At 42.6% G+C, this 19,130-nt stretch overlaps 1 protein-coding gene across 1 annotated transcript in view; it reads right to left on the bottom strand.

The window, feature by feature from the left end:
- Window positions 1-7,918: 7,918 nt before the first annotated feature.
- LOC109427264 (uncharacterized) overlaps window positions 7,919-19,130 on the bottom strand; it is a 35,771-nt gene continuing 24,559 nt past the window's right edge. The window contains exons 3-4 of the mRNA XM_062858208.1: window positions 13,303-13,423; window positions 7,919-8,573 (exon numbers count right to left, since the gene is read on the bottom strand). Of these exons, the coding sequence (XP_062714192.1) occupies window positions 8,378-8,573; window positions 13,303-13,423 (317 nt within the window). The 3' untranslated portion in view covers window positions 7,919-8,377. The remainder of the gene's footprint in view (window positions 8,574-13,302; window positions 13,424-19,130) is intronic.

The following is a 19,130-nucleotide window of genomic DNA, read 5'->3' on the forward strand; positions in this document are numbered from 1 at the left end:
GGCAGGAAGAGCCCCTCAACGACCCTCCGTAGCGTCTCTGGAGACAGCTTGGTGAGTAGAGGGTCTTGTTTCCCGGATTGAAAAAAATCCCGGGATTCGGGATTTTTATTTTCCAAATCCCGGGATTTCCCGGGATCCCGGGAAAAATCTAAGTTTTCTTAAAAACGATGAAAAAGTTAATGATACGATTTCTTAAGCACTTTTAATTAAATTCGATCAACTAATAAAGAAAATACATATTTCATAGGCATTTGATTGTGTGAGGGCAGTTGGAGACATTCAAAGGTATTTGAAAATTTTCAAATAAAGTTCATCTTCTTCCGCAATAGGTTAACTTGGGCTATAGGTTAACTTCTGCCTTACTTATCCGAAGGATTTTTTTGACAGAACTTGATTATATTTCTAGAGTAATCCCTTATAATTCACCCTGAGACGTGAATGAATTCTGTTTGAAAATTTTATGAGGGAATTAAAATGGCAGTGTTAGAATGGTGATTTGAAAATTTCAAACGGCAATTTCTCAAGATATTTCGTACGCATTTTGATTTTTTTTTCTTTAAGAAAATGTGTGACTATTTCAATTATATGTGGATATACATTCATGTTAACATTTCAGAATTTCGATTAGTTTTTTTTGGTGAAATACATTGAAGAAACTGTGAAAAAAATCCTGAATAATTCAAGACAGACCCTCTCAACAAACTTCTTGTTAAACTGATATGAATATCTTCTAAAAATCCTTATTAAATTCTTTCGAAAATTTATTTATGATTTCCATTTCAACATTTCTATCTCTAAAGTCCATTGATCTTTTTTTTTCGATTTATTTGGCAGAATGACAAGGTATTAAATTATATTCTTCGATTTTATTGTACGATTCGCTTAATTTTTTTTTTTTTTGCAATTCGATATCGCTCTTGTAAAATGTAAAATCAATGTAAAAACAAAAGATTTCGGCTCAGTTATGCCCATGTGGCGCCCGAGCCTTCAAAATAAACGAATAAGTAAAAAAAAATGAAAAATGAATGACATAAATTCAGCCACAATATATTTGGTTAAATTAGTTGGACTTGCATCTAAACTTGATTTAAGTAGAAATAAACTATACCTGACAGATAGCGTAGAATTGGATGAAAAAAAGGAAACATTGACAAAAAGAAGATTTCAAAGGGAAAAGATTTGTTTTAGTATTACCATTTTTTATTTTCGGGAAATCCCGGGAATTTCTGAAAAATATCCCGGGATTCGGGATTTTTCAGATCCCGGGATATCCCGGGATTTTTGTCCCGGGAAATCCCGGGCAAGACCCTCTATTGGTGAGAGCTATTATACCTCGTGCGCTTCCGCGTCCGTGATATCGCTTCCACGGTGGCGCCCTCGTGGGATTTCGCCTATAGGAGTACGTCGAATAAGGGTTCATTCGCTTATTACGTAGGTATATTTACCAACTTTGGACTCCAGTGCGTACGTTGGCTCTAAGATCCGTGAGCCCTGCATCGCTTTCCATTGTCATCAAGACTTCTGAGTACTTAGCCCTTTCTTTCTTACGATCTAAAATTACTATGTACACTACCCGTCATAAGTACGGACTCACAAAAAGTATTGCAACAATATTGCATCACCCTGACTCACCTCGATATCTCCAAAACCTGAGGACTTACAAAGATGCTGTCTTCAGGAAAGTTATTCAGAAGACCAAAAGCAACAACTTTTCTGAAGGAGGCATTTTTGTAGGTGTTCTGGTTTTAGAGATATCGAGGTGATTCAGGGTGATGCAATATTGTTGCAATACTTTTTGTGAGTCCGTGCTTAGGGTGACGAAGGGTATTATCGGCAGGTTTGTTCTCTTCGTCATGGGGGGTTTTTGTACGCCGAATTGCCTGAAATTTGGGCGTATAACTCAGCTTGATAGGGAGGGATTGGGGTCCAACTTGAGCTCAACAGGTTTCAAAAAACCCCTCATGACGAAGAGAACAAAACTGCCGAAAATACGTAAATTCCCCTATGACGGATAGTGTATTTTTATGCCAAAAAAGCGTTTCCAAAAAAAATCTTGAACAAAAGTTATTGCAAATTGGCTAAATTTTCCGAAATCAATGAAAAACTTGTAAAGCGTGAAAGTCTCTTAAATAGAGTGTCCATTTCCCGGCCAATTTTCGTGTCCCGGGATTCGGGACAAAATACTTAGCTAATCCCGGGAAATCCCGGGATCCCGGGATTTTTTAAAATTTCAATAAAACCCAGAAAATTGATTTGTTTAGCTTTTGTGCAGTTGAAATATTCATTTTTTAAGTTATGGTTATTTCTGTATCCATCACAAGAAGTATTATAAAATGTCTATACAATGTACTGCACTACTACTTGATGTACAAATGTCAATAACGAAATACATATAAAAGTATCAACGTTATGTTCGCCAAGAACAGTCTGTTTTCAACTATTTAGTATTTAATTTATTGCAAGTAATTTTCTACCAATATCTAATAGTTTAAGAGAAATAATTATCATAATCTGTATTATATCGCTACGGAAGATGTTTGTATTGTTGATATGTATCGTAAAAATCGCACTTCAATATAACTTTAGAGTACCTGTTGAACTCTTAGTTTCCGAATATTTCAATACAAAAGGTTGGACTCTTTTTGCAATTGCGGTTTTCCATAATTTTAAAACTTTTGTACTTGTTTTTGAGATTCATTAATTCTCTTCTGAAAAATTCAAATTATTTACATAATATAGTAAAAGTTTGGTCTCTGATTTCTAAAATGACAATGTAATATGGTATGTGGGCTATGTCCAGTTTGTTCTTGCTGCTACTGAACAAACCAATAAATAGAAAAAAATAAATGAAATGCATAACATGATACCAAGTTTATCATTAATGATTGATTTTTTTTTTTTTTTTCAAGTATGACCTAATGTCCAAAGCCCGATGGTGGTGTGTGAGAAAACCGCTCATATTTCGAAAGTGAAAATGGCCAGATAAAGTTTTTGCCTTGATATTTGGCAGTTTTATCTACAAATTGTCTTCATCCCGGGATTCCCGGGATTGTCGGGATTTCTGAAATGATATCCCGGGATTCGGGAAATCCCGAAATCACTCAAATCCCGGGAATTCTTGTCCCGGGATGTCCCGGGAAGGACACTCTACTCTTAAATAAAGACAAATCAATCAATCAATTTTTGTAAAGCAATAGATTTTTGATTGTTTCTCAACAGTTTCACTATTGAAATAAGTGTTTGGTATTTGAAATTAGTAGTTAGTCAGGTTACAGTCACATTCTAAAAATTATGGCATCATGTTCATCTAATTCCTTTTATCTCGAGGTCGTAGAAAATCGATGGTGCTCTAGCTAGAGTCTAGAGCAACCATGGAAAGTAGAGGGTTAGACTCGTCCGTCGTAGTAACGTGTAGCTGCCGGCTTAGAATAGCACTACGGACCACCTGTTCCGGTGGTAAAAGTCCACTAAACAGGTATCCCCAATCCAAGGTGTCAAGCGACCCGTGCTGAGGGATGAATGGTTGAGGGGGTTTAAAATATGCTCGATCTTTAACGGAGCCCGTAGCGTGGGTAGATCGCCGTTTTGGGTTGCGTTGCGGTGAAATATCTACCAAACCGAACCCTAGTCCTAACTGCTTCCAACTAGTGGAACAGCATAACTTAGTAATCAAAGGAAAACACTTTGGTCCTTATTACATTTTAAGCTGCTGCGATTGCTTGTCGTACTGTAGATTTCATCCATCAACAATTTCTAAGGCTAATTATTGTTGAACAGCTTTTGAAAATCTAGTGATGTTTCACAAGATTTTAAGAGCGTTCCAAGGAGTTTCCAGGATGTTTCCGGAGCTTTCCACGCGGTCTCAGGGACGTTGACGTTCCAGGGTTTTATAAGGGTTCTTAGTAGAACATGAGGTTACCTGAGCGTTACCGCAATGTTCTAGGGGATTGCTAAGGTTTTCAGGGGGCCATCCATCTGAACCCTTTCCTTATAACGACTTTGCCAAAAAAAGAGTTTCCGAAAAAAATGCTTGAACAAAAGTTTTTGAAAACTAGCATACTTTTTTCAAAATAAACAAAAAAATGTTTAGTTGTTAATCAATAGTGTTTTGATTGTTTATCAATAGTTCCACTATCGAAACAAATAGTTCGCAGTTGAGTTTACTTAATAAAAAAAAACTATAGCACCATTTTCATCTAATTTCGTTTGCCATGGGAAGTAGAGGGTTAAAACGCCTTGACCCTTCTGCTACGCCCTTTGAAACTTCCTTTAACGTCTTAAAACGTCTTGGTACGCCTGGAAACCCAGGTCAAATATCTCTGAAACCTATTTGAAAGCACCCTGAAACCTCCGGATGCTATTTCCCAACGCCACTTTAAAAATCCCCAAAAGTGCCTTGAAACCTGGCTGAAAACCCTTGGAACTCTCTTGGAAGTCCTCTTTATTCTCCTGCAATGCCTCGAAATCCCCCTGAAACATCCCCGAAAACATCTTTGAACTTCCATCAAACCGCCTCCAAACTCCCCTAAAATTTCCTGAAATCACCTACCTGAAACGCCTTGAAATCTCTCTGAAAACCCCCTGAAGTTCCTTGGCAAATTTGTAATCAATATTTATTTAAAATTTCGAATACCGGAGTTGTTTTTTTTATTCTTCAATCACTTAACCTTATTAACAAGCTCTATTTTCCACTAGGGCACTGCGTGAGCGATTCCAATTGAAAGCTGTGCATACACTTTGTACAGCGCCTAAATGTATTCGATTTCTAATTGTACTACATCGAACTGGTGGCCGTTGCGCTGCTTTCACTTTCTACCCTATCATGGTAGAATGATGAGCTCGAGGATGTTGATGTGTGGCTGTTGGTTGTTCCTGTTTCCAGTCCGATTGGGGGTCCATTATGGGTTGCCATTCGCCGATGTCCAAGTATCCGGGTTCATTTGAGCCATAGGCTCAGAAGAGGGTCAGTGTCAGCTGCTCTCAGGGGGAAAGAGCAACTGACGAAAGTTCCGGGGCTGGGATCGAACCCATGACCATCTGCTTATGAAGCAAACGTGTAGCCACTACGCCAGGGGCCCCGGCAACTTTTTAATGAGAGAAAAAAAACTTGCCTATCCCAAACATTTTGGCCACCTCCTGTATATGTTGAGTTCAAAAATAATTGACCACACGGATTGGTATACCGAAGGCTCTGTCCTTAAGTGATGAGAATATGTAAAATCTTACGATTCGCTAGGAGCGCTTGCTGTTAGCTCAGCCGTCGCCGGGCGGCTATCATCTGGATCTTGGACGGCTTTCGAGTACCGCTGCAGTTCGCCCAGTTTGGTCCCAAAGGTCGACTAACGGGTGGCGGTGCTTAGTAGTCGTAGATGACTTCGGCTATGGTCGACATTCCTTCAGGAGTGTTTTTGGAGTGAATCGGGAATGGTTTAATGGGTAACGTGATTGATCCAAGAAGATTCTTACGGCGTGCTGACTGACGGGAGGGGTTCAAAATACGGTTGTTGATTCAAGTGTCCGGTCCGGAGAAGGCTTGCTTTCGGTATCTCAGTCCTGTTACGGGATGAGGACGACTCGTAGATGTTGATGTAGATATTGATCGCAGCTTGGTCTATCTGTGTCTATCTGTGCAGCTTTCCACAGCGTAGATGGTTGTTGGACGGTGGAAGAGGCGTTTCTTCTGCGCTCGACGGACCACTTGTCTGCTACTTGGAGCGGGGATTACTTAGGGATTGCTTTCTGGCCCTGTCCTAGTGCGTGGGTGATGTTTGGACGCCGGGAGATCGTTTCGGGATATGGTATAGGTCTCACGTGATCTATTCTTGACCCCCCTATTACCCCCGTGATTCACTCACGGTGAAAATGGAATGATTCATCTGCGGCTGACGGGCAACGTAGCTTCCGTTCGGAGTAGCTTTCCAAATAGATCCGACTCCACGTGGCTTCCGATCCACCGTCTAAAATCCGCCTTACGGTTTCTCTTAACCGGTGGACTCAACTGTGAGATTACCTCCAAACGTTCGTACCATGGATCCTGCCCAACACACCTTCTGCAGCGCTAGTACAAGTTCTTTTTGTTCGCTGGGCTCGTTGGCGTTGGTCTCGGTTTGTATTATTCTGTTGCAGATTTTTTTTTTTTTTTTTTTTTTTTTTTTTTTTTTTTTTATCCTATTCGTTTATTTGGCAGGCTCGGTCGTGTATAACACATTGCTGAGCCGAATTTGGGATTGTTGGTTTTACAATATTACAATATTATTTGTATATTAAAAACTAACAAAGAAAAATAAAACATAAAATTAGTCATGATAGAAAACTATACGATCTAACGGAACACCAGCGGCTTCTGCTATTCTCTGCTTATCCTCTGCAATCAGCAATTGTTTTTCGCTTTCATCTTCGATCCACTCGTATGTGGCGACTCTGTACCTGACCTCGGTCGGGGGTGCATCTGGAACGGACACCAAACTGATATCGCCATCGCTGGATGAGGGTTGGTCACGGGGTTGGTCTTTGTTTCGTTTCTTTTGTGCCTGGTTCGAAACAGAGGCCGAGTCCGGGTCTGAATCTAACGAACGCTGTCGCTTAGTTTCCGCTTTCTTCGCTTTCTGTTCTTTCTTTTTGTTCTTTTTATCGCAACTATTTGCTGCAGCTTCGTCCATTGTATCAGCCTCGATGTCTGCTTCGTCTTGTTCCCTGCCAAGGCTTCCGAATTCGAGCGCTTCTGTCGTCGAATTCTGTTCATCACGCTTCTGACGCTCACACTGGACCGGACATGATTTTTTCAAGTGAGTCACCGACTTACAGACGAAACACCTTTGCGTCACCCCCTCATAATATACCCTACCTTTTCGGTTACGAAAAAGCAGAACTTCAGGAATTTGTTCGTCAATGTCTATATAGACACCGCGAATTCCGGTGTACATGTTCAGCTGGAACTCGGCCGGGAATCGTTCGCGAATGGTACGCTTCACTGTTCCGTATTTTTCAAACACTGTTGTCAAGTCGTCGTCTGAAATCTCTGGTGGCAGGTCAAATACCCGCACATAACGAGTATTGCCGGCTATTGTCATTCTCACCATTATCTTCTTTCCGTTGTTGTAGTGGAAGGGCAATGATTTTGCGTTGTTCGCAAACACAAAATTCATTGCTTCCTGACACTTGAAACGAATGTACACCGACTTTTCATCTGAAATCTTGTACGCCGTCTCCATCATGGATTGGTCTCCTTTGAGTGTTTTAATAAAACAGGCCATATCTGCAACATTTGGCTGATCGGCATCTCGGGGAAAGAGGAATGCCAACGTATTCTTTACAGCAACCGCGTCTGCCATGTCGATCGGAATTCACACGCACCGCGTACGACTGAAAACACAATGAAAATAAGCCAGCGACTAAACAAAGCGTCTGTTCACGTCGAGAGATGGACAACAACTGATGTTGCCGATTTCGCGTTGTATTTTACGACTAGCTGGCATATTGCCTAATCCATCCCCATGCTTTTCGGAGGAAACGTATCCGATCGTCGATCAGCCGCCTCTGACATAGAGAACAGACGCTGTTGTGAACCGCTATTCCTGGAGAACAAACGCTCACGTTTGCAGAAGCAAACCCTCCTTCCCCGTCAGCCTACGACTAAAGTTCCCATTCCCTCATCTTCCCTATAGGCTTATAAGGTTGCTCGCGCCCGGCCGGTGCCACACAGAGGTAAGGATATCAGGAGTTGCTAGGCAGAGGCTAAAGGATCTCAATGAGATTTGAATCACGAAAAATATCCAGACTTTACCGTACCGATCTGACGATACTACGGGCGGTCAATCAAGCTGAAGCAACTTAACCGGGCTCAGGGTTAAAGCGTCGTTGCAAACTGCATTGATTAACATAAGAATTTCGGACTCTTCAGAACAGTAAACACCGCTAGTTTTGTGAAAAATGAGAACTTTATTTATAAAATCTGTACTTTTTCATGTGACAAAACAAAATTAAGTATTAGCAACATCGAGAAAAAGACTGGTTGAGTATAATTCAATTTGTCCATATTCGGGGCGAAAATCAGCAAACTGCGCAATCTTCGCGCGCCAACAACAGTTTGGTAACGAAATATTGTTGTGTTTTTTAAAATAGTACTTTTCTGATAAATACATATTTCTAATATCACATACTTGACTAATAGGTATATGGTGTGTTCCTTGTTCGATAATACACTTTTTTGCGCCATTTGTTGAGATTAGCCTTTACAATAGCCTACGTCCGGTATCGGTTCAAAATCAAAAATTGGAAGCATACCGAACCAATTCGTGACGCGCACTTGTTGAGGTTGGGTGTTTAATACTCTATTTTGTTGTTCTCATGTTGTGGTCGGTCAGAGGTCCATAGTAGCTTAGTTCTTCTTGCTGTCTTCCTGTTCGGATTCAGGGCCCTTGATGTCGGGGTACTCCAGCTTCACGCCGGGTTCACAGGTGAACTTAGGGCAGCAGTGCGGGAATGGAGCGGTCTTGTTAGTCTTGTCGGTGTCCAGCTTGCACTTGTCGTTGGCCAGGGGCAGTGGGCCGCAATCCTCAACCAGTTCCAACAGTCTGTGGAGTAGAAAAAAATGATTTTTACTTATTGTTTGGAACGAAATTTGTATTTAAAACTGCCTAAAGCTTATAATCTAAACCATTTTGTTTTTTATCAACATGCTTAAAACATGCGAATACTTCTCTAACATGCATGATTTGCAAAATCATGAATTGCTTGGGAATTAATCATTTTTCTGAGAGTTTCTACGTTAACCCAGGTGTTGAAGACTAATAAAAAAAACAATTCGTTCCTGTATCAATACCTTTATGTTTGAAACATACAAAAGTCAATGGTAGCTTCCAAGAAGAGAGATCACTTTGAGGTATTGTTGAACGGTGGGGATGAAAGAGAGACAGACAGAGCTTGAATCAAAGACGAGAAATAGACTATGGGACCCACAACGCTAGACGAGGTCAAGACAGCCATTAGAAGACTTTCTTCTTCAGGCTGTTGGGAAAGACGAATTCGTAACGTAGAAGTGGCTCAAGACTACGCGCAGCAACTAGCAGTGACCCTACCAACGGAAGAGCGGCTTGGCGCAGCTACACTTGAAGATGACTGGAGGGACATTCGCTGGAGTATCTCGGCTGCAGCACTAGGCTACACGTTTCCGAATCACACAAACGACTGGTACGACGGTGAATGTGAACAGTTGAAAAACGAGAAGAATGCATCATGGGGGAGAATGTTGCAACACCGTACGAGGGCAAATGAGGCGCGTTTTAGGCAGGCGCAGAACAGGCAGAACTCAGTCTTCCGGAGGAAGAAGCGGCAGCAGGAAGAACGAGATCGCGAAGCGATGGAAGAGCTGTACCGCGCCAAGGACACACGGTAATTCTACGAGAAGCTGAACCGCTCACGCAGAGGCTTTGTGCCACAAACCGACATGTACCGAGACAATCACGGGAATCTTCTCACGTGCGAGCGTGAGGTGGTCGAGAAGTGGCGACAGCATTACAATGAGTATCTCAATGGCAACTTTGCAAGTACTGAAGGTGGTGTGGTAACAGATCTAGGAGTACGTGCGCAGGACGAATAATTTCCAGCCCCTAATCTCCAAAAGATTGAGGATGAGGTTGGCCGGTTGAAAAACAACAAAACCGCTGGAGCAGATCAACTACCAAGCGAGCTTCTAAAATACGGTGGAGAAGCTCTGGTGAGAGCACTACACTGGGTCATTACCAAAATTTGGGAGGAGGGAGTATTACCGGAGGAATGGATGGAAGGCATCGTGTGTCCCATCTACAAAAAGGGCGACGAGTTGGATTGCGGGAACTACAGCGCAATCACACTACTGAGCGCTGTCTACAAGATACTTTCTCGAATTTTATGCCGCTGTCTATCCCTGATCGTGAGAGCGTTCGTGGGGCAATATCAGGCTGGATTCATGGGTAAACGCGCTACAACGGACCAGATGTTCGCCATCCGCCGTGGTGCGATCAACCCCTTCGCAAGAAGCGGGTTGATGAGATCTTCGACAAGGAGAAATGAGGAGATAGGCGCTGGGAGTTGCGTACGCAGCTCAAGCGTGGGTGCTCCAGTCCACTTCCCGCCAAGCCAGCCGGTGGAGGTTATGGACGGAGCGTGGTTGTTGAGGGCCGTCAACCGAGAATCCAAGGGACGGTCCGCAATATAGGTGACTGAGCAGCATTGACTTTGCGTCCACTAAGTCGAACATAAGCAAGGGCCTGAAAACGGCCTTTCTTCAACTTAGGGCGTCGATCGACGATGCCAAGCAGGAGCACGCGGCACTCGCGTTGCTGACTGCTGCAGCAGCGGAGCCTGCAAATGAGAAAGTGTCGAAGTTTACCCAAACGGAGGCCTTCTCCTTCGCAGGAAGTCCGGATAAGGCGGAAGCGACTGCTCGCGACAAACGGGGCAAGCAATCGCAGAAGCGGGCGAGGCAACCGTCAGGCGAAGAGCTGTCTGGCGGTGCCCGCAAGGCCAGGCGAATCATTACCCCGAAAGTCGGTAATAATGCCGGAAGGTTGGACCCCAGCCAGGGTTCCCGGAAAGCTGGGAAGAGTGGGCCTGAAAAGGCTGGCCCGTCCCGGAACGACGGGAACAAGGGGTTGCGACCGCTGGTGGGCCCTCAACAGCCGCAGAGTAGGGCGATCCAAGGGGAGGACCCCCCTTGGGCGAAGGTAGAGCGGAAGAGGAAGAAGAAGGCGAATCCGCAGGTAGTAGCGCAGGACGCCAAGCCAAGGCGTAGGAGAGCAGGTGCCAAGCGCGAGAAAGGCGACGCGATCATCACCAAGACGGAACAGTCCAAGTACTCGGACGTCTTGAAGATGATGCGAAGCGACGCCAAGCTTGAGGGTCTTGGAGCCGACGTACGCAGTATTAGACGTACTCGTACGGGCGAGATGATCCTGGAGCTGAAGCGCCAGAAGGAGCTCAAGGGTGCCGCCTATAAGAGGCTGGCAGAAGAGGTCCTTGGTGAGGGTGTGCAGGTGAGGGCTCTGACACATGAGGCGACATGAAGGTCAAGGACATTGATGAGATCACCGAAGTGGAAGAGCTCGTCACGGCACTGCGGCAACAATGCGATGTGCAGGTGGCCGCCGCAGCCGTTAAGCTACGGAAAGGGCCAGCAGGGACACAGATAGATTTGGTTCAGCTACATGTGGCGGACATCAAAAAGTCCGTTAAAGTAGGGAGCATAAAGGTAGGTTGGTGTGTATGTCACCTGACATTCCACGAGCCACCAGAGGTTTGCTTCAGGTGTCTGGAACCAGACTACAGAACAGGTGTCTGGAACCGACTACAGAACGAAGCCAGGCGAATCGGATTAGCCATTAATATGTTAAAGACAAAGTATATGACGGCAAAGGGCTCCAGGGAGGAATCACCGCGCCCGCCATCCCGAATTTCTATCGACGGTGATGAAATCGAGGCGGTTTAAGAATTTGTGTACTTGGACTCACTGGTGACCGCCGACAACGGCACCAGCAGAGAAATTCAGAGACACATTGTGGCAGGAAATCAAGTTTACTTTGGACTCCGCAGAACCCTTCGATCGAACAACTATCGTCGTCACACGAAGTTAAATATCTACAAAACGCTGATTGAACCGGTCGTCCTCTATGGGCACGAAACAAGGACCCTACATGCAGAGGACCAACGCGCCCTTGGAGTTTTCGAACGGAAAGTGTTGCGTACCATCTACAGCGGAATGCAGAAGAAAGACGGGACTTGGAGAAGGTGAATGAACCACGAGCTGCATCAGCTGCTGAGAGAACCAACCATCGTCCATACCGCGAAAATCGGGAGGCTACGGTGGACGAGTCACGTCATCAGGATGTCGGATAGCAACCTGACTAAAATGGTTCTCGAGAGTCATCCGACCGGTACAAGAAGACGTGGAGCGCAGCGAGCTAGGTGGGTCAACCAAGTGGAGGACGATCTGCGGACCCTACCCAGAGTGCGGAACTGGAGACAAACAGCCATGGACCGAGTGGAATGGAGACGGCTACTATGTACAGCAGAGGCCACCCATGCCTTAGCCTGATCGGTAAGGTAAGTTGTAAACATTGCATCACTGTAGAAGAGCCATCATCAAACAATGATGATTTTGGGTTGAAACTTTTAGCGGTCGCTACTTCAACTCATATCATTATCTCGTAGTTAGTAAGATTCGAGCTCGGTTATCGACCGTTTTGGACTACAGGCACCAGCGATCGATGCGTTTCAACATCCAGCGTATTTTAGCAAACGGTACGGTAGCTAACTACCACTAGAAGCTGGACAAGCGGATAATTACAATCAACGAGAGCGTTAATCTCAACATTCTGTGGAATTCTTTTCACGGATCGTTGTGTATGGCAACGCGAGAGGTTATAGGCACAGCTCAAAGATGACCTAGGAACGGGTGGTTCAACGAGGAGTGCGAAAGGGTAACAGGCGAGAAGAATGTTGCCAGAAGCTGGATGCTGTTGTCGGGGATCCGGCAGTGCAGGAAGCGCTATTGGGATGCAAGAATAGCTGAAAAACGGATCCACCGTAAAAAGAAAAGAGAGCATGAGGAACATGTGTTTGCTCAGGCACAAGAGAGTATGGAACAGAATGATATGCGGAAGTTTAACGAAAGTGCCAATGGCGTAGAGAGCACTTTGGAACGTTGCGGATGAAAAAGCAACAGACAGTGTAGCTCGCATGCCAGAGAAACGACAAGGGACAACAGGAAGGGGAAGAAGAGTTGCAGTATTTCTAGATTATTTGGAAAACGTGAGAAAACTGAGGGCCCATATAACCGAGGCGGTAAACGCACGGGTATTCAGCATGACCATGCTGAGGGTGACGGGTTCGATTCCCGGTCGGTCCAGGATCTTTTCGTAAAAGGAAATTTCCTGGACTTCCTTGGGCATAGAGTATCTTCGTGCCTGCCACACGATATATACATGCAAAATGGTCATTGGCAGAGGAAGCTCTCAGTTAAAAACTGTGGAAGTGCTCATTCAACACTAAGCTGAGAAGCAGGCTTTGTCCTAGTGAGGACGTTACGCCAAGAAGAGGAGGAGAGGAGAGAAAACTTAAGAACCTATATTGGAATTCAATTATAAATCTATCAAAGGTTCTAGAACATTTTTATCTAGAAATTCTGATAGCAGCAAAGACTTCAATGACTCTAGAAATATCTCAATTTCAAGAAAAACTGCTTCAATATATTGCATATCTACCGTTGGATGAACTTCTTACTGAAAATGCCTTCAACCAATATTTAGGGCTGAATATTCAACTTACTGGGATGGGTTGTTTTCCGCAACTACGCAAGTCGAACGTCCACAGAATGGAGCCAGATCCCAGGACTTGCCAGGTTCGATGGTGGCACAGCGGGTAGAAGCGAAGCACATTCCGGGGAAATCTGTAAAAAGAAGAAAGAAATTTGAAAAATTACTATATGTATTCCATGACCATAATTAGGCAATCTAGCATATCCATCAACGGGGTACAATGTAACTCATAATCAGTGCCGGATTTAGGCTTCGGGGGGCCCGGGGCAAACTTTATAGAGTAGGCCCCCAAGAGCAAGATCTTAAAGATGAGGGGGACAGAAGCAAAGGGGTGTAAGTGACAAAAACCCACTTTCGAGTAAATGAGGTTTAAAGTTTTTGATCAATTTTTTATCCCATACAAAATGTATGGAGCATCAAAATCAACCCAATTTTCTCTGATTTATTGTAATTTTTTCAATCATCGTAGAAAAAATCTTAAAAAAGTTCCTGAAAGCTTGAACTCTGGAGAATTTTATGATGTGCTCAGCTTAAAATCGACAAAATGGTCACTTACACCCCTATGATTCTGGGCCCCTCAGATGTAAACCATATATGTATTAATTTTTTGTCAATGTTGTGTAATTCGTATTTTTTAATTTTTACCGTTTTTTGCGATTCCGATATTTTACGAATACTTCAAGACTTAGACTGAAAAAAGTTAGATCTTTAGGGGGCAACTGTAGCAATAAATTCTCGAAAACGCCGGTGAAACCTAAAATTTGGATATGTAAAACCACTACTCCGAAATGTTTTTGGAAGCTAGGTTTCCAAAATTGATCCGAATTTCCTAAATATCTCCTGGAATAATTATCATATCTTTCCCATAAAAACATCTGTGCTCAACGAATCCAGGCAGATGGGTATTGAGCAGGTGTTTACAGAATTAATCGTATAATCAACAGAAGCAAGGGCCCATATAGCCGAGGCGGTAAACGCACGGGTATTCAGCATGACCATGCTGAGGGTGACGGGTTCGATTCCCGGTCGGTCCAGGATCTTTTCGTAAAGGAAATTTCCTTGACTTCCGTGGGCATAGAGTATCTTCGTGCCTGCCACACGATATACGCATGCAAAATGGTCATTGGCAGAGGAAGCTCTCAGTTAATAACTGTGGAAGTGCTCATAGAACACTAAGCTGAGAAGCAGGCTTTGTCCCAATGAGGACGTTACGCCAAGAAGAGAGAAGAGAGAGAGAGAACAGAAGCATGCACAATCATTGTCAAGTGATTGAATTGTTAAACTATCAATGTAATGACATTTCTCTTGATGCACAAATATTGTTTAATTTACTCTGAAAATGTAATATTTGGTTTTGTTAAGAAACGTTTTAAATTGTTCTACAGAACTCAATAAAAACTTTCAAGAGGTTTTAGAGTAACTCTTGTACACCAAAATTAACAAGAAACATCTTTTTGTCCAACTGATGAATATTGTATACCTCTCTGGGAAAACAATTGAATCGTTTAGTTGTTGTTTCTTTTTTTAGTTTTAATTGGATGGACAAAATTGTTTTGCATTTATGAATAAATTGACAAAATAGTTTTATGGTTTTTGAATGGCAGCTCATATCGAAAAAAATATTCCACAAAAACTGTTAATTCGTTTTAAAAAAAGTGCCGATACACCGAAAATCATGAAGTTTAGGATTTCGATTTATTCACAAGTCAAATTTCAGTTTATGAAATTATCTCGATACTTTTGGTAACCCAATTACAACTACTCCAGGACAACTGCATTTTATATAAGTTCGTTGAAGAAAATATATGTAGTTCTTCGGGATTCTTGGGGGGCCCCCTCAATCGGGGGGCCCGGGGCACTTGCCCCCATTGCCCCCCCTTAAATCCGGGCCTGCTCATAATAGCTTCCAGAAAGAAGCGAAACCGGCGCGGCGGCAAGGTGACCGATGCAGACCTGCAAGATCGCTAAGCCCGCGGTGCATGATCGCACACCGTACATATTTAGGTTACAGCTGCGTGGTAAGCTTCGTCGTACGCTGAACCCACGCGTATATACCTAACTAGGATCCGTTTTGCGATCGCCCAAAGCAATCACCCAAGAGGGACTGGCTGGCGGTACCATACACCGATTATGCAATTGTCGCGGTACAAAAGGCGGCAAATATATCGAGAGCGAAAGGAGTCAACACCGAAACTGGTTTTCTTGTTGAGGACTGGATCAGTAACAATATAATATCGCAATATAAAGATGAGCGAGGCGAGACAAGCAAAAAAGGATGTGATTACTTCATTGCTGCCTCGATTAGCGGTGATCTGGATGGATTCGAACTTACGCAAGTGGCGAGCTGATGGAAAATTGCACAAATAGTCCCCCCAATAAAGTTACGCAAATGGGTTGATTTCGATACAGAAAAGAAACAGTTAAAATGCGTTACAGAAAATAACATGAAATGGGCTCACCAGCTCGTAAATCGCTAAGTCCATTCAAATCGAGAATTTTAAGATCATATACTCTTAAAGTGCACTTTTAATCATTCATTTCTGAGCATTATATTGCTGACTGCACCCCAAATTGGACTGACACAATAGTGTGCACACACACCTTCAAAGTGTGATTGTGTCACGTCGGATCGAGTTGAGGTCTTCGGTGCACTTATTCCTTGTAAATGGAGGAATAAGTGCACCGAAGAAGTCGAGACGATCCGAGGTAAATGTGCACTTTTATCACACTTTTTAGGGGTGCCAAAAAAGTGTGATAGTCCAATTTGGGATGTAATCTGCAATAGTATGCCGAATGAACTAAATGGTGAGCTCTTTCCATGTTATTCTGTTCAACTGAAAAAAAAAAACAATTTAACTTTTTTATTGTGAGAAGTTTTGTCGATCAACACTATTCGGTTTCTTGACCGCAATTTCCGGATGTCTCGGTAAAAATGACTGATATAGATTTAAGACTGAATCGAAACCAGTCGTGCGACACATCAATTTGCAGCAATTTTCGATAGCTGTTTGACCTTATTCATTATCCAAAAATGTTTCGGCCACATTCTAAGCTCATTTCCGTAAATGGTCACATTTCAATGATTCAGTGATTAGCTAGTTTTGGAAGCTTTAATTAATGTTTGAGTTATTTGTCCAGTCAATGATGAAGGCCACCGTGAAACCGATCCCTGACACATTCCATAAGTAATAACAACAATAAACAATTTTCGGCGCTGTGAATCTGAGTAATAACTCCCATAAATGGCCCGTCTTCAATGGAGTGCAACGTCCACAATCAATGATGGCTATATTGTTACCCCCACTTAGGCAAGGTTTATTGAGCCCACACATCTACCGGGTGGCTACTCACAATCTTCGCTTGACTGATTTATGTCACATGCCTGCTAATTGGCTGCGTACATCATACGATCATTCTTCATCGTACAATTCTGGGTGACGTTTCGTAAGAAGTGTGCTAAACGATTAGTCATGGATGGAAATTCTTGAAATAGGTGTTTACAAAAAAATCAAGTGTTTGTTAGTCTGTCGACATCTAGGTCGTCATCTTCAAAATATGAGCAAGATTTCCGAAAGTTACGAATTACACAATTACTTGGAAAAATTCTATCACATCATTCAGTGTCAACAACCTACTAAAATATTAAAAAAAATCCCTGACGAACCTTGCTTTCTAATGTTCTTTGAACTCCGATGGCTGTGAATAGCGGTTCACAGTGCGGGCCGCCGGAATGTTCCGTCCGGTCAGCAGACCGTAAATTTGCGCTTCTGTCTCGCTATTTTCCAACCATTGTCGCTTTCCGATGCGATGTAGTGGGTATGCTAATGCTGCTTCTACCGTACATAATGGGTAAAACTGCGGCCCCAGTCCCTTTGATGTCTATCTCGCATTTCCGCGTGTTTAAACGTTTGCATATATTGTCGAGAGGGGCGATTTGTGCATGCAGACACACGAGATGTCACCTCCCATATGCAAATTGGGACTCGGACTCGGGGTGGAACAATAAGGGCAACTTTTTGACCAATTTTGCATTGAATAACTCACGAATGTTTCACCCTTCACGTTAGCTAAAAAGCTAGACATTTTTTTTTCCTTGAAATCCAAGTTACATACTGTTTAATCTTCTTGACTGTTAGGACGTGGCCAACGCCACGTTTTCATATGGAAAGCAAAGAAGCATCGACAAAAAAATGGCTTGTTAGACACGAATCTCTGCTCAAGCAATACATTTTCCTTTAAATAAGACACAGAAAATAATATTTTGAATATTTCACTATAAAGTTTTAAAAAGTTTTGTGTCCAAACTTTTGACGAACATTTTACGAGTTTTTCAAAATTTTGGCTCAGGTTAAGGAATATTAAAGAGCACAAATCTTAACAACCAATTGGTTCGCAATGAAAATCTGATTTATTGGTCACCACCACGGTGAACTATATTTAGAAGGTGATACATTCCGGAGATCTGACAGTTTTTTGATGACGTAATTCAAATCGATCAAAGTCGTGAACAAAACGATCTAGTACTCCACATCAATTTGATCAACGTAGAAGGACGATAAGAACGACGTCACATGTTTACTTTCAAAAATGACGTTTACATAGGTAACTAGCCTGCCTTGTGATATTGTATGCCGTGATCACCATCAGGAAGTGATCTACCAACTTTTCATTGCAACTTTGTTTTTGATTTTTCAGATTTATGCTTTTAGAAATTTAGGGAGTGTCATTGCGGTTAAAATTCCTATTTTGCAAAGTTATAAGCTTCACTGGAATTGGTCATTTGATTCTCTGGAGTTGTGCTCTTGAAAAGTTGATTGGCTTTGTCAAATATCAAGCTTTAAATTCTGATAAACTCAATTTTAAGTAAATTGTCAATCTCTCCGAGCAAGCCCAGCTGTGTCACGATTGAACCTTCTATAATTAACTTATTCTTCACCATCTATGCACTGCAGTGGCTCACGCTGACTGTATACTTTCCGGTAGTCGTTCCGTTCCGTTGGTTCTCTCAAAGCCTCGCCAAACTCTGGCTCGCCACTACGATACGGTGGGTCACCGCACCACCATACCTAATGCAATTTATCATGCATGTTGACCGTTTGCTGAACTTGACCGTATGGGACCCGGCCGGGGTGGACACAACATTTGTACCGTATACCGTATACTACGTCGCCGTTTACACGCATCTGAGGATGACTTGTGAAACGACAGACGGTGGTCGCTTTCCGGAAGCTCTGTCACGAAACGAGCCGTTTAAAATAAGTTGCATTACTGGACAGAACGCTAATGATGATTCATTAGGGCTAGTTTGAAATAACAATTAGCATCTGAACTTTTCTTATAAAGCCTGTATCCGCAATAATCGCGACAAAGGAATACGGCTGTAACGCTGCAATGGTTCGGTAGAATTATCAAAAAAAAAAAATAGCTGTTTGCTTATTATTTGTGCCAAATTTTATTAAGATCAGTACACTACAGGTATACCTCGATTAAGTGGGCCCTCTATTATATAGACCCTCGATTTTATTATTATTATTATTATATTTTATTAAAGACACTTTACCAAAAAAGTTGGCATTCGTGTCCAACCTCGATTTTATGTACATTTTTTTAATAGTGAAATTTGTAATATCCAAACAGTTTAAAACTATCAGTTTGTATTATGATGATTTATAATGCAGAGGTTTTCAGCCTTTTGACACGCGGAGCACTTCACATCAAATACATTTTTTTGGGTATGGGTGGTCCCATAATAGCGCCAAAGCATATTTTATAAATATATTTTGCTTTGTAGATGATCACGAAGAAGAAAATTATAAATGAATTGCTGAAAAAAAAAAC

The sequence above is a fragment of the Aedes albopictus genome, chromosome 3 (genome assembly GCF_035046485.1).
Source record: "Aedes albopictus strain Foshan chromosome 3, AalbF5, whole genome shotgun sequence".
Lineage (NCBI taxonomy): Eukaryota > Metazoa > Arthropoda > Insecta > Diptera > Culicidae > Aedes > Aedes albopictus.